This window comes from Dama dama, chromosome 2 (genome assembly GCF_033118175.1).
Source record: "Dama dama isolate Ldn47 chromosome 2, ASM3311817v1, whole genome shotgun sequence".
Lineage (NCBI taxonomy): Eukaryota > Metazoa > Chordata > Mammalia > Artiodactyla > Cervidae > Dama > Dama dama.
The window spans coordinates 24,595,320-24,619,161 of NC_083682.1; the positions used below are offsets into that span (position 1 = coordinate 24,595,320).

At 41.5% G+C, this 23,842-nt stretch overlaps 2 protein-coding genes across 7 annotated transcripts in view; one reads left to right on the plus strand and one right to left on the minus strand.

Annotated features, from left to right (window-relative positions):
- HPS5 (HPS5 biogenesis of lysosomal organelles complex 2 subunit 2) overlaps positions 1–23,281 on the minus strand; it is a 41,132-nt gene extending 17,851 nt beyond the window's left edge. For 2 of the 6 annotated variants that reach the window (XM_061167795.1, XM_061167758.1), the window contains exons 1-13: positions 23,153–23,265; positions 16,440–16,606; positions 14,668–14,778; positions 14,435–14,499; positions 13,793–13,985; positions 12,387–12,520; positions 8,850–9,062; positions 8,464–8,535; positions 4,619–4,707; positions 3,357–3,535; positions 2,329–2,487; positions 1,559–1,745; positions 767–890 (exon numbers count right to left, since the gene is read on the minus strand). In XM_061167795.1, the coding sequence (XP_061023778.1) occupies positions 767–890; positions 1,559–1,745; positions 2,329–2,487; positions 3,357–3,535; positions 4,619–4,707; positions 8,464–8,535; positions 8,850–9,062; positions 12,387–12,520; positions 13,793–13,985; positions 14,435–14,499; positions 14,668–14,778; positions 16,440–16,547 (1,634 nt within the window). In that variant the 5' untranslated portion in view covers positions 16,548–16,606; positions 23,153–23,265. Of the gene's footprint in view, positions 1–766; positions 891–1,558; positions 1,746–2,328; positions 2,488–3,356; positions 3,536–4,618; positions 4,708–8,463; positions 8,536–8,849; positions 9,063–12,386; positions 12,521–13,792; positions 13,986–14,434; positions 14,500–14,667; positions 14,779–16,439; positions 16,607–17,018; positions 17,044–17,072; positions 17,160–23,152 lie in introns of those variants that run through there. The other 4 variants (XM_061167767.1, XM_061167786.1, XM_061167777.1 and 1 more) reach the window with 4 other exon arrangements.
- A 276-nt stretch (positions 23,282–23,557) lies between these two features.
- Positions 23,558–23,842, plus strand: part of GTF2H1 (general transcription factor IIH subunit 1) — a 31,902-nt gene continuing 31,617 nt past the window's right edge. The window contains exon 1 of the mRNA XM_061167815.1: positions 23,558–23,750. The gene's annotated coding sequence lies outside the window, so the exon portion shown is untranslated. The remainder of the gene's footprint in view (positions 23,751–23,842) is intronic.

Here is a 23,842-nt window from a genome sequence, read left to right on the forward strand (position 1 = left end):
CACGAGTTCTCTAGGTTCCTGTTAGTCTCTGAAGGGAACTGGGACTTACTAACAAGACTCTGTCTATTGTAACTTCCCTAATCAAACTACATATTTCACATAAGGCCCACACAAATTTTATAATATAAAAAGGATGCACATCATTTACTGAACTACTTTGATTCAGCCCTAAAGAAAAGGTCTTTAATTCCAGCTGGGCCTGCAATGTTTCTGCATGTGATCATCCTAGTCATAGAACTTCTTCATGAAACTCAGCTGCTAACTTGTCACATTTATCCTTCTTGGAAAGCAAATATGTATCCAGTAGAACTCAGATTAGCAGCCCTGGCACAAAGTCTTCTCTTTCATGGTCAATCCCAGGCCCACAGAGTAGTTAGAAAGATTTCTGAGGAGTCTCCAACTCTGAGCCCAAACTGAGAAATGATTAAGAAATGACTAATGCTATGTGGAAACTTTTCCTATCAGGGATGAGGGCAAAAAAAGATTTTTAAAACTTTTGCTCAGTCTGAGGGGGAGGGTGGGGGTGGGAAACCCATTTGTAATAACTCAAATATCCAGCTACTCTAACAATCTTGAGGGTAGTTAAATTCCCCAAAATGGAAATGAGAAGTTAACAACTTCATATAATAGGCTATATGAGGAATAACCTAGTGACTTCCTTTTAAGTCATTTAAAATGTCTTTCTATACTCAGCACAGACATGCCTAATATGACAACAGAAGTAAAAACCAGAAATAGGATTAAATGACAAGACTAACGAGCTTACCTTTCCTTGACAGCCTGAAGAGACACAAGAGGAGATGGAGAACGAAATGATAACGGAATGCCGAAGGGGAGAAAAGTTTCACTTTTATCCGTCTCAAACGTCACTGATGCGTGAGAAACGTTGTCTGGATGAATGGAATCAGGGAAAAGAAACAAAATCTCATCACATGAAGAGTTTTTTAATCTTTAAAGAAATTCTGAAATGAATAAACCAAAGGAAATAAAAGATTCAATACCAAAATCACAACTGACCCAAATACAAATGAGTGGAACACAGGTTTACAAGATGCCCAAGATGGTCCACATATAAAACACTTAGACAGGTACCTTAGTTTTTCCTACTAACCCTGAATCCCCATAGTCATAAAGGAAGGTTAGAGTCTCTATTAATCTCTTCTCAAGAGTTCGGCCACAGGAATACTTGAACATCGAAAAGTGAAGGCAATGACCCCCAAAACTGTAGTAATTTTTCATTCCTAATGAAAAATAATTCGGTTAGTCAGGATAAAATTGTTCCACTCTTTTGGTTAATGACTTCCTCTCTTAGCCTTTCCTGCACTTTAATACAAGATCAAAATTAGGAACTTTACCAAATTTAGTTAGCTTAAACATGAGAGGGAAAAATTCCAACTAAACATAAACCCATTCCTCTAATGGTGAAGAGATCAATAAGTCTGGATGGAAAGTCTATCAACTTAATAAAAATTATTAACACCTTGTAGAAAAAAAAAAGAAGCCACAGAAAATAACTGCTTCACATCAGCAGTCAATAAAAACACTTTCCTTTCCTCACCTTCACTTCCCTGGGAGCCACAGCAATGATCTGGTTGGTCCTCTTCTTGATGTGAGGCGAACTCTTTAAGTCTCTCATCTTCTGAGAGTGTTTGGCTATGAAGGGAACAAGAGTCCTCATCTGACTGACTGCCTCTTCTACTATTAATGATGCGATAAATACCAGAGTCCAAGATGCTGAAACTTTCCTAGAAAGAAAGAGAATTAAAGAAAAACTAAAACGTTTATAACACGATATAGCTCTTTTAAGGAAAAAGTCAACACTAAAAGAAACAAGTCATTAATGACAGTTATGGCTTATTAGAACAAAACGGTGAGCAAGGTCTAGGCACCTGGCAGCCAGGTCCCTCTCACGTGCCTGCGGCATCATGCGACCAGATTTCTCTAGCCGGACTCCACGAAGCCTGGCAGTGAGAATGAGGATTAAACGAGACGATCCTGAGCTGCCCTGAGACTCAAGCTAACATGAAGCATCTGAAACCACATACTAGGGGCAATTTAACTTGTCCTGAAGGCTACATAATGTACATTTTCAAACAAGATATAATAAACAATGACAAAACAAAACGCAGCTCTAAGACACACATAAAGAGGTGCTTCAGAGGGCTGTCCAAGAGCTGAAAGCAAGCCCCTCTTGACACCCGCCACCTCCCCTCCAGTATAAACATTGGAAAGAAGCTAAGTCTGGGGATCCTGGAAGTTAAGTGAGGACAGCCTAATGGAGAACATCTCACTGTACAGCAAAGCCCTTTGAAAAGTGCGAATACCTACATGTGATGAAATGGAGCTTCTTCTACTGCTACATGCTGAATCCAAAGGCTCCAATTTTAAAATCAACTCTTCCAGTTGGGAAATTAGATCACCATAGGTTGTTAAGTCCAGCTGAGATTTCAAGTGTTCCAATTTATCTACAGTTAAAGTTTTTCTTCCCTAATAAAAACGACAAGTAGAAATCCAATAGGAGAGCTTTCCATTTGGAACTAATTTCATCTTCAAATTGCCAATACATTGACAGAGGTCTAACATAGAACATAAAACCTCAAAGGTGCTTTAAAAGGGCTTTAAAGCTAGTGAAAGACTTAATGGGAATTTTCTTAGGAATTAAACATTTAATTAAGAGTTACTGCACACATAATAATTTCACTTAAAACAAGGCTGGAAACTAAAATAAATTTGTGGGTAAATTTTATCTGGGAGCTTCCCTGATGGCTCAGATAGTGAAGAACCTGCCTGTAAGGTGGAAGACCCAGGTTTGATCCCTGGATCAGGAAGATCCCCTGGAAAAGGGAATGACTACCCACTCCAGTATTCTTGCCTGGAGAATTCCACGGACAGAGGAGCCTGGAGAGCTACAGTCCGTGGGGTCACAAAGAGTAGGACATCACTAAGTGACTAACACACACAGGTACAGTTTTTCTCACCCCCACTCCCCATTCCGGACTTCTAGGTCACGCTTCCTTTGGGGATTTCTTACTGCTTGATCTGCAAGCTAATGTGCTGTTCACAGTTGCTCAGTTGTCCAGCTCTTTGCAACCCTATGGACTGTAGCCCACCAGGCTCCTCTGTCCATGGGATTTTCCAGGCAAGAATACTGGAGTGGGTTGTCATGCCCTCCTTCAGGGACTCTTCCCCACCCAAGGGTCAAACTCACATCTCCTGCATTGGCAGACAGATTCTTTACCCCTCAGCCACCTGTGAAGCCCCCTGCAAACTAATAAATACAAGCAACTGTGTAGCATAATCCCGAAAGCTAGAATGATCTTAACAACCCAGATGAACATGTAAGCTCTCCGACTCACTCTGCTGGCAATGACAGAATTCTGGAAAAGACAGCAAGTTCGAGCAGCCAGGTTCCACAGGCCTCTCCTTATCAGACGTTCCACACAGCGCTCCACAGACAACAGGGAGAGATGTGAGACCTTCCCATTCAGGTGTAGACAGAATAGCTCATTCTTGCAAACAGCCACATCCTGAATATCTACAAAAATCATAGGGGTGAACATGCAGGATGCTAACCAAATATTTCTTTTCCATTTTTGTGACTGGACGAAATTACTTTAATATATTCATTTTATATGGTTTGGTTTGATTGAATTTCACCTCTATTTTTATATTTTCATTTCAATGAGAAAATCATATTTTAGACATTATTCTAAAAAGATCAAGAATAAGAGGAATACCTGTCTGATCTAAAACCCTATATTTAAAAATGCTATTTTTTTGTGAAAAGAAGGGCACTTCTGAGACCAGACTATCACATTTCTGAGAGTAACAAATTTGATGTCAATGAACAGACTTTAACGCATATGTAAACCAACAAACTATTCCTAAAAAAATACCTGTCTTGGCAGAACGTCATGAAAGAATCTAAAACACTAGTTTTCACAGGAGACCCTCAGGAAACTTAATTCACAAGAAATCAATGTTGATCAGATCATGAGATAATGGTTCCTTTATCTTTTTTATGTTTTTACAAAGTACAAAATGACTCGTAAGTCAAGATACAATCTCTGGGCAATCATACTAAAAATGCTAGATTTATTTCTTTTGTTTCTGGTTTAAACCTGAATAACACAGTGACTGATAGTCTTTGCCTCAGCCACATAAAATAGCTATTGCTCCCATAAGGACTTTTCAAAGTCCCCCCTCCCCTGCCCCCTGCCCTGTTTTTTGCACACGAAGAGTATTTATTAACTCAGGGACTCCCCAATATGTCAACCCTGAATTACTAAGCCACAAAACAGGAGTTAAAGCAAGGTTTCTAACAGAGATAAAGATTAAGGGTAAGTAGAAGGGGAAAATTAACCCATTCAATCCTTAGCAGTGGTTGCTAATACTTAAGAATAAATGAAAATTTTATTTAAAATAACTAACTATAAATTCACAAATGTATACTTGGGAAGTATCTTATAATGGAATACACCTATGACATTAATCTTTAAAAGAAATGTCACCTCTTTCTACTTTCTACTTCTTACAATGCAAGAGAATCCTCCTACAATAATTAAATCTTTCACAAGCATGTGATTAAAAATTATGTAAGAAAAAAAAACATAATTACCTTTGACTTCACTCCAAAGAAGAACTTGAACATTCTGAGGAATGAAAATATAAATTCCTCTTTCTGTCCAAGTCAGCACACAATGCTCACTGCAAGAAAACATGGAAGAGGTCAAGAGAATTCTGGGCTGCTCGGAATCAGAAGTTTATGATGTAATTCCCTGAATTCAGATCCTCACATTAGCTATTAAAGCAAGATCTGCCTGTACAGAGAAAACCCAACAGTCAATTAGGCTAATCATGTCCTATCACCTCTTTTTTGTCTGTGACAAGAGCCCACCATAACATAACATGATGCCAAAATGGGAAAAATTCAGATACACTAAATATCTTCTACAAAAATAAAAGGCTGATATCTTACCTGATGTTTGTTAAAATATCTAAACCTTCCATATCTAGTATGACAGGGGCCCATTTAAAACAAAGACTAAACATAACATTTTACCATTCCTCACTGCTCTGGTGAGCTACTTTTAGGGAGGGAAATACTTTGATGTCCTTCGTTTTATGTGGGCAATAAAAGGTTGAAAACTCCCAGTCAACTCTGGGAGTTTTTTTTTTTTTTAATGAAAAGCTATACCTGTATTATTTAACCTTGCAGCAACTCATCAAGATAGAAGCATTATTCCTATTTTGTAAAAAAGAAAAACTGAAGCCCAGAGAGATACATAATATGTCAAAGGCCATTCAGCATGAATATACAAGAGTCCAAATTTATCCCAAGGAGTCTGGGTCCAAAATCTGGACTTTTTTCTCCACACCTCACAGAATCTACTTCTACCCTCACTGAGCCTCAATGACCCACCCACTGTTATCTGGAATCCTGAACATTCCACTTATCTACAGTCTTGAAAAGTCACAGATTTTCTAGCTGCCAAACCCAATAACCTCCCTCTTCATTTTCCTTCTTGAGCCCCAAGCAGAGGCCAACCCTGCACATTGTTCCCTCCTTCCTGAATCTCACTTTCCTAGACTCTGGACATGCTTCTTCATCCACGTCCCTTTCAGTCCTCTGGCACTCTCTCTCCTAGCTCATTTCCTTCTATACTCCTTTGTTCGTATGCCTCACTTACTCTCTCCAGGCTGCTATTGCTTTTTTATACACCACTGGTAATTCCTACTTCCTGTTCCTGGTCAGAGCTTTCTCCATATATAACATTCTTATCCTAACCACCTCTCAGGATTAGCAGCGGTTTTACTCCCCTTTGAAATCCTCCCCGACAGCCCTCAGCCACTGCTCACAACTCTTACTTTTGATTGCTGTTAAACATTTTCTAGAAATAAACTATATCTCTCCAAAAATTATGATCTTGAGAACAGGGACTTTTATTTAGTTTACGCCTCCAAGTGCACTACAAATGGTAGGTACCAGGTGGTTACAAAACCAAAAGCGATATTTAACAGGAACTGGGTCATCACACAAATATTAAACATTTTGCCAATATAAGATCAGATTTCTGTCCCTACAGGAAAGTAACCTTTGTCACAAAGAAGAAAGAAATGGTCAGAACCATAGTTAAAACTAAAATTGGAAGGCTGCCTTTAGGAGCCAGAGGGGGAAAAAAAAATCAGACCAGAAGATCCTTGAATACAGACACACAGGATCATGTTTTTGACACTGAACTTCATACGCAGCTTGGAAAAATTCCGTAAAAATAGATATGGGATGGGGCAGGGGAGGGGGAATTACATAATAGCTGAGACTTTGAAATTCATACAGCCCTTCATCCCCTTATAATAAACAAAAAGTGACACAAGCCTAACAACATTGTGTGAAAAGTTAAAGAAGGGAGGGATTTCCCTGGTGGTCCTGAGGCTTAGACTCCACACTCCCAATGCAGGGGCCCCAGGTTCAATCCCTGGTCGGGGAGCTAGAGCCCACATGCACAACTAAGAGCTCACACGATGCGACGAAAGAGCCCGCAATGCAGATCAAAGATCCTGCGCGCCACAACCGAGACCCAGCACAGCCAAGTAAATAAACACAAAATTTTTTTTTTTTATTTTTCAAGTTAAAAACAGGAAAGTGTACCAGTGTACCCAAAAGGAAATTAAGTATACAAATTTGCTTCCTCGTGGGATTCGTGGGTATAACAGTGAAAGTTATCATGAACAAATGGGGGGGAAAGTAACCAAAAGTCCTCTTACTGACTTTTTTATTTAGTCATTATTTGAGAACTTTCTACGTGCCGAGCACTGTGCCAACAGTGAAGGAGCTAACAGCATGGTGCTGGGATGGATATGCACAGTACATGAGACAGGATGGTGACGGAGGAATGAACAAAAGTGACAATGGTGCAAAGGAGCAAGCGTCTGATGTAAGCCACCGGAGGAGTCAGGCAAGGCTTCAAAGTGGCACTAATTACTACTTAAGCAGAGGAGTAGGCAGAGCCAGATCATGCAGGGCTTTGTTAGCTAGGCAGGAGCTCTAACGGGAGCTTTAAATAGCTTAACTCAAAAAACTAACACTACCAGGAGAACCACGCAGACTGTGGCCTTACCATTAAAAAACATACTCTTGGGTAAGGAACTTCCCCCTACACCCCACACCACAGTCAACAAATGTTTAAGTGTCTATGATGTACCAGGCATTATGCCAAACATTGAAAAAAACACAGTAAATAAAACAGACACCAAGCCCTCATGGACCTTACTGTCTAGGAATAAGATAGGAATAAGAATTCTTGCCTGGAAAATCCCATGGACGGCAGAGCCTGGTGGGCTACCTTCCACAGAGTCACAAAGAGTCGGACACGACTGAGCGACTTCACTTTCACTTTCACATATATTTGAATATGTAATGATAAACCGTGATAAGTGCCATAGAGAAAGAGTTTTTAATATGCTTCATCTATGAGCAAATAACTAGCTTTCTCCAGTTAACTCTCAGGATGAATTATGGATTTATCAAAGAGTTACACTCTTTACAATTGACTTCCAAATATTTCAGTGTAGGTAGTGCAACATATACATACATTAGTTAGGGGCGATTAGTTGACATTTCAAGTGCTTTGTTTTTTGTTTTTTTAATTACATTCAAAGAGAGGTTACTTAGCCTTTGAAAAACTCAATCAGGAGCCAAACTCCAGACTACCCTGTAAGAGCTCTACAGAATGTTTCCTGAATCTGCATTAAAGATCTTGTTAATTAGCCTAAGGGATATTAGAAATAATATCCTATTGCTGAAATAAGAGACGCTCAAGACACACAGACTGACTGGAAACCATACACTGGGCACTCCCACGCTTGTAGAACGAGCTGGAAGAACTGGCAAGCCCAGCAGCTAACCGCTCTCAGTGGCCCTCTGTGCTGCCACTTAATAGTAGACTTTTTTGTACCTAACCCAACTAGAAAGCTCGCTAAACTCTGACGTCAGAACATGGCTGGCTGGATCCAGCTTGAGCAGATCTTTCATGCAAAGCAACTAAAGAACAGGGAGCTGAAATTTCATGTTTACAAGAACAAACTCTACAACTACTTTTGCACCTGCTTGCTAGGAAACATACATATGCAGCAGATTCCGGTCTGAGGCTTGCTTTCATTGTTGTATTCCACCAGGGAGGGGAGGTTATGAAAGAATGTGTACCTATAGCTCTGAGCTCTAGTTGTCAGATGTACCCAACAACTATAAAGTGTTCAAGTGGTTTAGGGCAGTTCAAAACAGAAAGGGAAGTGTATTTCTATGCTTTTTTTTCATTCCTCTTATATATAGCACTTTACACAGTCGTTTCCTGATTCTCCAAAAATGATTTAGTACAAAAACAAACTTAAAAAGCTAACTGCCTCTGAACAAGAAACAGATATTGTTGTGTTTTTTTTTAAAAACGCTCAAAGAGAGAAACTTACCTAAGATGCAAAAGTTTGGGGAAAGACAAAGACTGGGAGGATCCAATTGTATGATCATACTGAGGTTCTGATCTAGGAAGTAAACATGATTAATGATTTAATCACAATATAAAAGTATCTTTTTCAATACACAGGAAAATTTCTGCCTACAAAACAAATTCAAGAGCCAGTTCACTGTATTTGCTCTTGTTCAATTTGCTTTAACCATACAAAAAAGAATTGATTAAAGACTTTTAGGTTTCTCTGAATCTTTTTAAAAAAATTCTATTTCACTCTTAAAAGGTATGATAAAATCTTTGCTGCATATAGAATGTCAGAGGTTTCAACCCAACCTCCAACCCATGTAAGTTCCTCAAATACTTTCTGCTGAACATACAAGTCATTACCTTGGATTAATCACAGGAAGAGGTGGTGAGGAGAGGAGTTTCTTAAACTGATGTGTGCTTAAAACTTCTCCATCAAAGTTCACCTCCCACATCCTGGAGCCAGGGCGAGCACAATATATTAGGGGCTGCTGGCCTGCAGAGCACCTTCCCGGGAAGAAACAAGCTCCATATTCTCCATCTCTTTCCTTGTTTCCAATTTTCCAAAATTTTTCTCTAATACCCCCCACGAAAAAAGAGAAATCATGTTTACTGACAGAAACGTCAAAAGCACTGGCACTGCAAATCCGCATGGCGGTAATAACCCCACCACAACATCCTCCCTTTCTTCATATTAGCAATTTACTGGAACGAACAACAGAATGGAAAGATCAAAACAGGGTTACAACTCTCATTTGCCATTAACTATTTCTGTTACAGGAAGCAAAACACTTCAGGTTAGTACTCAGTTTATTAGCCACAGAATGAGGGGTCAGAGTTAATGTGAAGGCTCTTTTTCAAAACTAAAAGATGAGTGCTACCAAACCATCTCCTACACCCTTAAAAACTGACTGCTCACCTTGCTTTTCAGCTACCCTGTGGAGGCCACTCATCTACTCTCCAACCCTGTCTCCAGGCCACTCGTCTGTCACAAATACCCAATAAACGCCTCACTCTTTCCTCAAAACGCTAAGTCCTCCTGGAAGTCTGTACCTTGGAACATTCTGTTCCCTTAGGATTACACGAACTAGATATATAAAAGAACAGCACACACAAAACCGCCTGAGAACAGGGAGGGTGAGAATGAGTATGGCTCTTCCCAAATACTCCTTTATTTTTCACGAGCTAACTCCATCCTTCCTCCTCTGACAGTCTTCTCTGACTCCTACAAGCAGAATTTCAGGCTTCCCACGCCATGTTTTCAAAGCATTCACCACATTGTATGTGGTAGTGGTGTCTACTTGAGCAGTAGGTGCTAGTGGTAAAGAACCCACCTGCCAATGTAGGAGACGTAAGAGACTCTGGTTCGATCCCTGGGTAGGGATTTTGATCCCTAGGTAGGGAAGATCCCTGGAGGAGGATTCTTGTCTAGAATCCTCCAGTATTCTTGTCTAGAGAATCCCCATGGACGGAGGAGCCTGGCAAGCTACAGTCCATAGGGTCGCAAAGAGTCAGACACAACTGAAGCGACTCAGCACCCACACACACACCCTGCACTTAACTTGCTTCATGGATAAAACAAAACATCAGCTTTACTAGAAGAATAGTTTTAAGGATTAATTAAAATAAGCCAGAAATGTATTTTATTTCCCAAATAAGGAACATAAGTAATGAACTTATGTTCATAACTACTTCTATTGCTCTGTACGCACTTCAAAGCACTTTCACATCCATATTCTTCTAGTAAAGCTCATTAACAATACTGACAGAAACTAGCAGGAAAAGCAACCTCCTATCTCACTTTGGTTAGTTATCAGGAGCCTTGGTTTGAACAAAAAAAAAAAAAGTTTGTTTGGAAAGGAACATAGGTTGAAACAAACAGAACTTTAATATAAATAAAAGATTTTAATTATTGTACTATCCATGTTCCCCCAAACTGAATTCTAGCTAATGAAGAAGGCATTTCTAAAACATGTTATTTTTGCAGTTGGCTATCCTCATAACCAACTCTAGTCACAATCCTGTGAAATGGGAATTAGCAATTATACTGCACAGAGATAAAAATAAACCTCCATTTATTTAGCTCTTTATACCATTTCACTAGATTCTCAAAACAACCAGGAAGGTGTTAATTCAGTCCAGTGTTCTGACCACTTGTCAGAATGTTAGTCAAATTTCTGAACTGGACTGTGTGGTAAACAGGAAAAACCACAGATGAAGAATATTTATGAAATTTGTGAGGTTAATTAATATTTTATCAAAATCTCAAGGGTAGATTTAATGGCTAAAAGGTCCAATGTCAAAGGATATACTAGAGGTAACTGAGGTACAGAAAAAGCATAAAGTCAAGACAGAAAGATTCTATTCTGCCTCCTCCAGCTGTGTGATGTCAGGCAAGCTCTATTACTCACTAGGTCTAGGCTAAAAATGAACAGGTGACACTGGATGATGTCCAGTTCTGTAAGTCTAACTTCATCACTGATCCACAGTCTGAAATAAGTCAGAACCAAGTACATCCCCCTTCCTACTAATTCCGGGTAAATGGATCCTGTGCGTCTCAAAGCCTTGCTCCACAGCTGTATACCTAGGTTCTGATACCAGACACCTGCAACCTGCTATTTCTGGTCTCATTTCCACAAGTCTTTCTCATCCCAAGACAACAAAGTGAAACCTCTCCTCACTGTCTCACGAGATAGAAGAACCCCCAGAAAGACGTAAAAAGTTTCCAATCCTGGATAGTTCTAAGAGGACCAATTTCCAAACCCTGATTTTCCACATGTACACTTCCTTAAAATGATCTGAGAGCCCATGTACTTACTTAGAGTGACATTTAGAGCTGTCACTCTCAGTATTGTGCAAACTTACCAATGTGATCCCCAGCAACTCCCATCTCAAGCCAGTTGGACACATCTTGGAATATGCCTAATTCTTTTTCGCTGCTCCCCAAGAGGCTGTACCTTCCTACTAGAACAGCCTCTCCCCTCCTACCCCTGTGCCTTCAAACTTCACCTACTAAATCTCCTCATCAAGTTACTGAAGCTGGCTGGCGGACTCACAGGGGGTTATTAAGCAATTCTCTCTTCTGTGTGCTCAAAATTCTCCATAATAAATTTCTAAAAGAGGGAATGGGTTCAGAGGAATATGGTAGCTGGTCAAGGCTACTGGAAGAGAAAAGGCAGGGTGGGGGGCAGTGAATATTTCTATGCAGTGAGAACGGCTGAGGAACTTAAGCACAATGATACACAAGATTTATTCATTTCAAGCCACTTCCTGTTCTGTTCTGGTATTTCACAGCCACCACCAACACATTCCTTTGCCATTCACAGGTCTTTTGGCTCAACCCTTGAGATTTCATTAAATAATTGTCAGCTTCACAAAGTTTTCAATTATTCTTCACCCAATTTTACCTTTTAGTAAAATTCTATTAAATACACAGCAAAATTCCCTATCACCATAAAACCTGAGCTTCTGAGCCATGTGGGAGAGCAGTTCTCCTGGGTTCCATTATCCTTGTTCTCCACCTGGGCACCTTTCCCAAAAAGTCTCTTGCTTTTCCAGCAAAAGAAAAAGAAAAAAAAAAAAACAACTACACAGCCAATTTCAACAACAACAACAAACTCAATCAAAGAAGACTCCCTGATTCCCCACACAGCAACAGGCCTTTGTTCAGCCTTCCTTCATGGCACTTAGACCAGGCTTCTTGGTAGAATGGAGTATTTGCCTTAGTCACCCACTGGACTCTCACCTATATCCTCTCTGCTCTCTAGCATCAACTTGCACAGAGCTGGTTCCTTATTAATATCTGTATAACTGAATTGAAGAAATTGGGCTAGATGACTTCTAAGTCCTTTCCAGTTCTGAAATTCTATATTTCCAATGACTCATGGTTAGTAAGCATACCTCTCAGTGTCACACAAGAAGGATCGAGTAAGCGAAGATACAAGTAGTCTTCCATCCAAATAATCTAACTGGACAACACAGGAATCAACTGTCGTTATTGTCTGAACAGGGAACATCACAAAGGCAGCAGCTGCCTAAAGGGGACGTGACAAGAAAACAAAATTTATCTTTACGTATACACATAATCCTACTCTCTTTACCTTTTAAATGAAAACAGCTTAGAGGGCAAAACAGAAATTTTAAATGGACCAAAATTAATTTGCCTGTTAGACTATCAAAGTTTCATCCATTCATTTCGTGAAATAATTTTCTATGTAACTGAAGAGGAGGATTCTTAAGGCTCTGTTTGTGATTATCTATTCTTAGAATTGGAATGAAAAAGACGAGATAAGTCTTGGAATATGTGAGAGAACTGTTTACCTGTAGACAGTACTTCTCCACTTGGAAAAAAAGACAAACTAGGGCTAAGAATCCCAAATGTATTTTGGATGAAAAATACATTATGAATCAAGTGGTAACTGTGATGAGTCACCATGAATATTTCATTAACACATCAAGAATACTCTGGGGACTTCCCTGGTGGCCCAGTGGCTAGGACTCTGAGCTCCCAGTGCAGGGGGCCCAGGTTCAATGCCTGCTCAGGGAGCTAGATCCCACATGCTACAACTAAGACCCAGAGCAGCCAAATAAACAAATAAAATTAAAAAAAAAAAAAAGAATACTCTGATGTGTTAACTAAAATAATTAGGCAATGGTATTTAGATCTCTTCTAATCTGCCACGATCCTCCAAGGAAATAAGCCAATGAGAGACAAGTTCCCCACTTCTGATGTAACACCTTTGGAAAAGGAGGACAGTGAGAAGAAGGTCCGCTGTCTTAATGACAAACTGGAGCATTCCAGGAAGCCTCAGGACCCACACTGCTGAGCCCAACCCAGGGGGTACCTTTAAGACTCCATTCACAAGTTACATCCATCCTGGAAGAAAGTATACCTGCACTCAAGAATTTCTTCAAAATGGGGACCAGGAGAATAGGAGCCTGGGCAACTGGGCGTTCCTCCATGTCTGCCATTTTATTCACATAACTAACAAACAGGCATCTGTTCTTCCTTGACAGCCAACTATTAAAGAACGCTTTATTTAAGTGGGCCATCCAGGTGAATTATGGAGTAATGTGATAGACAACGTGCAAATTATGAAAGTTAGCTCACAGCCATTCTGCAACATGACCAAGATAAACCAGGGTACCATACATACTACACGCAAACAGTTTTCTCAAAATTAATAGTCTGGGCCCCAGATAACTCCGCAAGACATACAGATCAAACTGTGTTCTTTAATTGAAATTCTGTAAGACAACACCTTATATATTCACCCACTTACACAAAGCACTGAACTGGTTCTCACCTTTGTTTGCTTAGAAGTGTTGAATTTGATGGCAGAAACTTTCCCCAAATGATCACCTACAAATACTCTAAGAATAGCTGTATCCCAACAGAGAGCTGTAACTTTTCGGCCTTTGTGTTCTGAAGACACATAAATTCGTTCTGGTTTCCCACGACGCTCTTGATTTAATTCCCAAACAACTACAAGACCTTGACTGTAAGAATGGAGACACAGAAGCAAATTTTTGGCAGTGGTGAAAAAGGTACAATTCCGCTGCATCACAGTATCAACTATATTAAATATATAAGCATATTCTTATTCTTCAGAAAAGAGGAAATAGAAAGCCAAGATATTAATCTCCTTGCTTTAGTCCATCAATCCAATACAGAACTTTGAGGTTCTAAATTATGCTACCTTTCTATTTTGAGGTCTCAGAAATGTTGCCTCATATTAGTGTTTTCCACAAATCCTATGGTGACCAAGTGCGCACCTTGGCTTGCTTGGGTCTAAATGGTTTCCCAGGTCACAGGACTTTCAGCGCTAAAAAAGGGTGAGGCCCAGGCGCACCAGGATGGTTGGTCACCCTAATACACACAGAACCCCACATTTTTCAATTTCAGATGCATTTGGGAAAGATCAGATAGTTTCAAAACAGTTTCTCACCTGGTCGCCACAGCAACATAATCATCATCATGTAAACAGCAGGCGATCTGAGAAATTGCACCTTCCTAGAGCACAGAAGGAAAAGTATTAGGCAGCTCCTCAAAAACGGGTAATTTACTACTCAATCTCAGGTTTTACCTTCTTCTTTTATGCCAAATGATATTTACAATGGAGAGCTCACATTTATGACAGATACTCTAGATGGTACATGACAGGGCAACCCTTAATCTTACCCTGTGAGAAAGAAAAAGCCTGTGCTTCCAGCCTTCTTTCTGAATGAGGTTGAGTCCTCCGCCTGAGCTGCCCAAAGCCAGCCATTTTCGAGACACGGCTATGCTTGTGCACTAGGATCATGGAAACAGACAAGTAAGCGACTCGGTCACGCAGCAAATAAACTATCTACGGAAATAAGATCCTGAGAACCTGCATCAGGTTCCTGCCCACCGCCCTACCCACTGCCCATTCAGACACAATGGGACTCAAGCTCTTATTCTAGAATAGGGAAGGATACAGAACAAAGGACATTTCAGTTTTAACTTTTTAATTGAATCTCAAAATGGCTGAACAGGCTCAATTGTATAAATGAGTAATTTCCCCCTTTGGCAGAAGCCAGTTACTAGCCCATTCATATCTTCTGGGCAATTCAGCTAGGTCATTCCAATGCTGATCACAATGATGGAAGATCAAGTACCCAGGGGATAAAGCAACCACTTTAACGATCTGTTCAGGTAAATCCTTTCTAGTCTGTATGATGAGCACCGAACACCCACAGCTCTGAGAGCAAGTGAGACTGTAGACGACGCAAATACAAGTCGCTGTACTATGACTTCTCCCCACACCTTCCTCTCCTTATCCATCAGAAAAAGCAGTAGCCATGCTGTGCCCAGTACATTACGGTAAAAATTACTGGTTGGCAAACCAACATTCCCAATCCTCTTCAACCTTGTTTCTTTCCACTATAGAAGCTGGAAAATCCAAATCTTCACTTACCCAGTTTCTTTTGCAGCTAGGGGGAGCCCTGGGACTCAAGTCCAGCTAATGAGACCATGCCCCGTGTGGCCTTCCTGAAAAACTCTGCCCTCTCAGATAAATGGTAGAATCTGAAGCGGAAAAAAGCCTCTGTCTCAGGCACCTCCATCTCACTTGAGCTGCTACTGGAGATAATCAAGAAGCCACCCCACTTATCTTGCAAATGTAACCAATGGTCAATACACAGAAACTAGCAGAGCAGGAAAGATGGAGAGCCTGGGTCCTAAGGAATATCAGTGGCCACCACACTAAACCCAGAAACAACCACCTCCAACCAGGTTATAAACACCTTTATTGCTTGAGCCATTACTGAGGAGATTTTCTGTAACTTGCAGCTAAAAAAAATGTCAGCTATCAACCCTCCTAACTGTTGCTCATATTACTTTGCCTATTTCTTCCTGTTCCTTTGCTCAGAGGCTAGAAGGGTGCTCTGGGGTGAGGAACTGGTTATGAGACTGTTCTTTACCACGTCATTCCTGAGTTCATCAAATGAACTCAGAGTGTGAGAGCAGCTCATACTCTTTCCCACAGAACTAATTTTTGGCTAATTTTGTAATGCTAAATTTTAGTTCTGTTCCCTAAAACAGAGGGGGTACATCAAATTCCTTGTTTTGAAATGAACTTCATATAACTGCAATGGTTCTTGTTGTTCAAAAGGCAATGAGGTATACTCATTTAAAGTATGTTATTTTCAATCAAATATTACTTTCTGAGAGAGTTTGGGGGAGGGGGTGGATTCAGTAGTCAATATCATGATTTACAATGATGGGAAAGAAGAATTCAATCAACTGCTTGAAAAATAAATCAAGAAAGCACTAAGAAAATATTACTTCCATGCAAAGTATTACAGCACAGGTAAGAACACCCAGGATTCTACAAAAAAATAAAAAATGGGGGGGGGGGGCGCACATGTAACAGAGAGAGCACCAAAACATGAATATGAAAATAAAACTGATACAAGGATCAAGAAAATCACCTTTAGACGAGTGGAGTCCAGCCTCAGGGCTGCAAGTAATGGATCCAGAGACTCAAATTCTGCAAGAACATGGCTGTAGGACTCTGGTATCACTGGCACAAAAGTCATTTACCCAGAGAGATGAAACTACGTTGAGGGACAGGCACAGAGATCCTGAATAAAACCTGCTGAAATATAATTTAAGAAGCTCACCTCTCTTTCAGCAAGCATTAAATGAACAGGTGTTACAGCAAAGAACAAAATCTGACTCCATGTTGGATCTGTTCCTTTTAACCTTTGCTCCCCATTGCTGTTGCTATCCATACATAATGGCCTGCCTCAAGGAACCCTGCTCCTCTGCCTGAATCTTAAACCAAAATGCCTTTGTTCAGGACCCTGTCCACCTGGGCAAGGCTACAGGAAGGGGGAAATTAACAGTCCCCTCCCTGACATCGGCCATTCCAGGAGATAGTTGTAAGATTAATAGCCTTTTTACTTTACTTCCTCACCTTCCTCCCCACCCCTATAAAACAGTCTGGTATCCAGACCCCAGTAAGATGGTTATTTTGAGACAAGTCTGCCCTTGTCTCAGTCAGCCACCTTTCCAAATAAAGTTGTTCTTTGCCTCAACACTTCTGTCTCCGATTTACTGGCCTGTCAGGCGGTGAGCAGAGCAAGCCTGGACTCGGGAACAAGTGGAGAAAACAAGGAAACATGAGAAAAGGACAAGGATTCCTTCCTCTGGAGCTGCCTGGCATCTAGGTGGAGAGAAAACATGTACAAGTAACATCAGGTGTGACAGTCAGCTTGTACTGTATCACTCCCTGACTAAAACTCCCAGGGAACGAAATCCAGACTCTCAAGGTTCTCCACAATCCTATCCTACTCTATTTATCTAACAGTATAGAAGAGACACTGCAGAACATAAGGGGAAATTTTGTCAAGCTCCTCTGTGGTAAAACAGCAACTTCAGCTGCAATGCTTTGGGCTATAAATCATCTGTCTTTAAGTCTCTCACTACATTCAATGGTTATGAGCCCACAATTCAACAGTGTTTAATAGGAAAGGGCCTCTGGATGGCTTCCTCCAGCCTGTAAGTGAGAAGTCGGATGCCGAGAATTAAGCACACCAAGGGGAATGAGAGCTTCACTATCAGACCTGATAGGAAAAGATAGGAGTAAGAATTCACATCCCTGAGATTGCAAAAGTCAGACACAACTTAGTGACTAAACAAAAGAATACAAGGGAGCAAATGCCAGCTTCCCAGTGAAGACTTTGTAAACTAACACAAGCATTCTTACCTCTTCAACAACACTCAAGTGTATGTTTCTGTCAAATTATGAGTTTCCAGAAAAAAAGAAATAGAATTTAAGAAAATTCTACCCATTAATTTTCACTTTTCCTCAATGTTTTGTTACCTACCAAGCTGAGAATAAAAAGCAAATACCATGGAAAAATTCAGAAATAATTGTTTATACTTGTTTTTAATTATTTATACCTTGTGGTTTTGGTGTTTTTTTTCCCCCAAAAACACATGTATTCACTCACTCATTTACTCAACAAATATGTACTTAGCACCAACTATGTGCCAGGCATCCTTTTAGGTCCCAGAAGTACAACAGAGGACAAAACGAGTCCCAGCATTCATGAAGCATACTTTCCAGGGGCAAAACACATATAGAAGCTTACAAAACTTTTTACTGCATACACATAACATAGTTTTATTTTCTGCTATTAATGCTGTTTTTAATACAGCTTGATCTCTGTAAGAATGGTGTTCTGGGGGGAAAAAAATCTTTAGTAGTTCTCCTATACTCAAAATATTATTTAAAAATCTTCTCTCATTCTTTCACCCATTCACATTATTAAGTGTCACAGACACAGAAAAATCAGGCTCACCAGACAAACAGCTCTGCTCACCATCCAGTTCTACAAGGGTTAAGTCTTAACCTGCTGCAGTTGCTGACCCACCAGGGCACTCTGAGAGGAAATTAAGTCAACAGGATGAGGCCCACTGCTCCGGACAACAGGCCCCTCAAACAGATGTTTGTCTCAGGAAGAATTTTAATCACCTCAGATTTTTATACCTCCCCATACATAGAAAAGCACTAAAATCTGTTCTTTGTGATTAGCAGTAGTCTTTTACCAACATATAGGCTTGCCTGCACTTATTTCCTAGCTAAAATTCATATGTAAACTGTCTTCTCAACATCTTCTAGTAAAATATGAGGTACAGTGGTGCTAACAAGACAAAATAATTCCAGAAAGCAGTCATTTTATAATCAACTAAGGAGGAAAGACAAATCACACACACACATACACACACACCCTCATAAGGGGAACAAAAGCAAAGTAATACGTCAGAACACAGAGGACAGAGGGATCACACTGAGTTAAAAGTAACCACAGAAAACTTTCTAAGGGAAGTAGCACTAGAGCTGAGGAAAAGGCAAAGGGTAACAAGGCAGCAATAAGCCAAGTATTTACTGTTGTTGTTCAGTCACTAAGTGATGTCCTACTCTTTTGCAACCCCATGGACTATAGCCCACAAGCCTCCTCTGTTCATGGGATTTCCCAGGCAATACTGGAGTGTGTTGCCATTTCCTTCTTCAGGGGATCTTCCCAACTCAGGGATCGAATCCGTGTCTCCTCCATCGGCAAGTCAGAGGATAAATTTGGAGAATTTACATTTAGTCTTTGGTTGAAACACAGGATACAAGCAATGGAATAAAAAAAGATAACGCTGGATATTAATTCAGGTACAAGTTACAAAGCACTGTGAATCTCAAACCAAGGGACCTGAACAAATTATAATTTGGTAAGCAACAGAAAGGCACTGAAGTACTGGTAGACCACATAATTTCTGTGAAGTGCTGTGGGAAGACACCAGAAACCAAGGACTTGAGAAAAGGGGTTAGAAGTGAGAAACGAAAGATAAGGACTCAAGACATCTTGTGGAGAAAGAGAAAACCTCTCTTGACCTTATGAGCAGGGGAGACTCAGACATGTAGGTAGTAAGCAAACAGAATTTAGAATGATAGGGACTGAAGACACAAGAAAAAGATGATGAATCACTGTGTAAGACCCTAAGGAAGATAGAAAGGAATGACATCAAGACCACAGTGGCTATCTCTTTCACTTGCAAACTTAAACTCTGATATGGATAGACCATTTGGCATTGATCTCAGTGAAGAGAGAATGGCCTGGAAATTATGACCTAATCGGGTAAAAAACCTAGTTTCTATTTCTCTGAAAAAGACTTAATGGAGATGAGAATGAAAAGAGAACAGCATCTACAATGCCAGTTCTCAAGAGAAGCTGCTGGGTGTTAGCGAAAGTGAAAGTCGCTCTGTCGTGTCTGACTCTTTGAGGCCCATGGACTGTAGCCTGCCAGGCTCCTCTGTCCATGGAATTTTCCAGGCCAGAATACTGGAGTGAGTAGCTGTTCCCTTCTCCATGGGATCTTCCCAACCCAGGGATCGATCTCAGTCTCCTGCATTGCACACGGATTCTTTACCATCTTGGGCTATCAGGGAAACCCAGCGATAGTGTTACACCCATTCCAAATTTATACCTTCCCGTGTGCTTACTATCTCTGAATAGACGCTTTACCTCCCAGACCTACTTACCAAATTCTTCCCAGGTTTTCAGGTCCAGCATAAGCTCCACTTCTCATAATTCTCAAAGTGGAAGACTCGTAGATAACTCGGGGCACACATCCACGTAATTCAAAAATTAATCTGAATTAAGATTCTGGATCCCTGAACATTTTCAGGAAGGGAAAGGAAGTGCTCCCCCATTATACAGAGTGAAGGAAGCCAGAAAGATAAAGACCAATACAGTATACTAACGCATATATATGGAATTTAGAAAGATGGTAACGATAACCCTATATGCAAAACAGAAAAAGAGACACAGATGTACAGAACAGACTTTTGGACTCTGTGGGAGAAGGCGAGGGTGGGATGTTCTGAGAGAATAGCATTGAAACAAGTATACTATCAAGGGTGAAACAGATCACCAGCCCAGGTTGGATGCATGAGACAGTGCTCAGGGCTGGTGCACTGGGAAGACCCAGAGGGATGGGATGGGGAGGGAGGCAGGAGGGGGGATGGGGATGGGGAACACATGTAAATCCATGGCTGATTCATGTCAATGTATGGCAAAAACCACTACAATATTGTAAAGTGGGCTGCACAGCCCACTCCTCCACAGCTCACACCATTATAAGGTACTTCTTCACTACTGGGCTGAAACCTGATGACTTGGAGCTTTTATTCCCAACTGTGGCTTCTACAGTTTAAGAAAATGTCTGCATGCGTGCTAAGTCGCTTCAGTCGTGTCTGACTCATTGCAACCCTATGGACTGTAGCCCTCCAGGCTCTTCTATCTGTGGGATTCTCCAGGCAAGAGTACTGGAGTGTGCTGCATGCCCTCCTCCAGGGCATCTTCCTGACCCAGGGATCAAACCTGTGTCTCCTGCATTGATAGGCAGGTTCTTTACCACAAGTGCCTCCTGGGAAGCCCAAGGAAATGTTTACTCCTTACAAAACAGTCCTTCAGTATTTGAAAAATGTCATGAGGTCTCCAAAAAATTTACCACCACCAGTTCTTCAATCATTCTGACCTGACAATTTCCAAATTCCTCTCAGTTCTGATAAGCCTTCCACACAGGACCTTTAGTTTGCCTGAACATGTCCTGTCCAGAACTGAACAGAAAACTCTTCAGTAGCTTGATAACCAGAATAGAGTAGAAACACTAACTTCCTTGATCTGGACACTAAGTTTCTATATTACATCCTAAAATAGTATCAGAGGCAGTTTTTTGTTGTTTTTTTTTTTTCCAGGTATGTTTTTAAGTAGCCATGTCACACTTCTGATTCAACAGAGCAAGAAGCTAACTAACACCCAAAGAAATTTTCAAACAAAATTAATATAATCTTCCTAGCTAGTACCTGGGCTTCCCTGGTGACTTAGTGGTAAAGAATACACCTGCGAATGCAGGAGACACAGATTCGATCCTTGGGTTGGGGAGATCTCCTGGAGAAGGAAACGGCAACCCACTCCAATATTCTTGCCTGGGAAATCCCATGAATAGAGGCGCTTGGCGAGCTGTTATCCATGGAGTTGCAAAAGAGTTGGAGACAACTTAGCAAGTAAACAACATCAGCCAGTACCTAGATACAGTAGAATCGAGCTCAAATTGAAAGCTGCTATTAATCAAATTCAACAATGGATATAAAAAGTACCCAGAAATTTTTAAGCTGTTCAAACAAGAACAGTAGAATGTTGATACTTGTTAAAGTTTGGTTAGATATACATGAGGGTTCATTATACTATCCTGTTTATCTTTGTGTTTGAAATTTTTCTGAACAAGACTTTTTCTTGAGGTACATACAGTTAAATTACAATGCTGTCAGTTTCAAGTGTACAGCAAAGTGATTTAGTCATGCACATATATGCATTCAAGACTTTAAAGTAAATTCGTAACAACAAGAATCTGTGTACAAATCTTTCATTCTATAAACTTTCTGTGCCTCCATGGTTTAATATATGCTGTTTCTGGACTCTTCCTCCACAGAAAAGACCCGTCTCTCCACAAAACTGAGTTTAACTATTACTTCTGTCACAGTTAGCCTAGCAAAACACTAAGCAGAGGGTGGCCATAAATGCTTACCAAAGCCAATGAAAAAACCTTCTGAAGAGTTGGTTTACTAAAGGTCACAGAGCTCATAAGCAGAGGTGAGACTAAAACCCACTAATCCTGAGTCCAAATGTAATTACCTTTTCATTTCCCTTATTGCTTGATGGCAACATAAAAGAGCAGTATGATCAAAAAAAAGGTTCTTCTCTTGGCCTACTACTCATTTTACTGAACCAGTGTTCGCTGTGTGAACACCTAATGCAAATCACAGCGTTCTCTTTTCCCCACTACCTAGTGAAAGGAAGAAGAGGCAAGAGAGAAAAAAGGAAGAAAAATTAAAGATATTATGCCAAGAGGAAGTTGGGGATTCCCTCATAATGGGATCTTTCTATAAAGAAGGCTGAACGCCAAAGAACTGATGCCTTTCGAACTGTGGTGCTGGAAAACACTCTTGAGAGTCCATTGGACAGCGAGGAGATCAAACCAGTCAATCCTAAAGGAAATCAACCCTAAGTATTCTTTAGAAGGAGTGATGCTGAAGCTGAAGCTCCAATACCTTGGCCACCTGATGCGAAGAGCCGACTCTTGGGAAAAGACCCTGATCCTGGGAAAGACTGAGGGCAGGAGAAGGGGCGACAGAGGATGAGAAGGTTGGATAGCATCACTGACTCAAGGGACATGAGTTTGAGCTAACTCTGGGACACAGTGGAGGGCAGCGAAGCCTGGCGTGCTGCAGCCCATGGGGTCGCAAAGTCGGACACGACTGAGTGACTGAACAACCACCCAATAGAGAACTCCTCTCTACTTTAGACCAAGAAATGGCGACTCACTCACTCATGCACTCAACATGCTTCGCACGCATCATTGCAGACCTCTGACCACAAGCTCCCTGCCTAGCGGAACTCCTAACTTAACACCAGTTAACTTTAATACTACATTCAGATCTCTTGAAAGAAGCCTCGATAATCAAGTTTTCAAAGCCAGGCTCACAGCCTGTAGACCTCAGCCCCTCTCCCCCACCTCTAGGCCAGCAGCCCCCAACTTTCTGTGGGCCACAGCCTCTCTCCCGGTTACGCGCCCGCACACTCACCGCGCGCTAAGAGCCGCACCTGAGCTTCACTCTTCCCTCCTACTCCTCCCCTCCCAGGCGTACGTCATCCCGGAGCGCCGGGGACGCCGGGACAAAGCTGTTAACGGTACTTCCTCGTCACGTGATGGGTTACGCCCTGCTTGCGCGTGGTCCCTCCCCCTCCGGCCGCGGTCGCGATTACGCTCTCTGCGGCCTGCCTGCTGCTTGCCGAAGACGCAGCGCCGAACGGGACCGGAGGAGCCCTAGGCCAAAGGGGTGAGACAGCCAAGTTCCTGGGACCTTTCACCGCCTAAAGCCGGCGAGAATAAATGAAACAGGCGGGCACCGGTGGAGGAGGGAGGGAACTAGCGGAAGGTGTCATGGCGGCCGCGCTCTGGGGTCACGTGCCCCGCCGGCCCGCCTTGGTACTTCCGGTCACGTGCCCTCAGAGTTCTCGCAGCCAGCGATGGAGGCGAGACCCCCTGGTAACAGAGGCGGTGGCGGCGGCGGCGGCTACTGGGTTTCAGCCTCTTTCCCGCAGCATCTTTAAGAAGCTCAGCGAAACTCGACTCGACCCAGCGCAGTAACTTACTCCCTGCCCAGGGCCGTCTCCCACCTGGTAAGTTTAGACCGAAAAATGGGGGTGGACGGGTGGGTGATGAGCTGACAGGCCTGGGGGCCGCAGGACGGCACGGAATCTGCCCCTTTTTC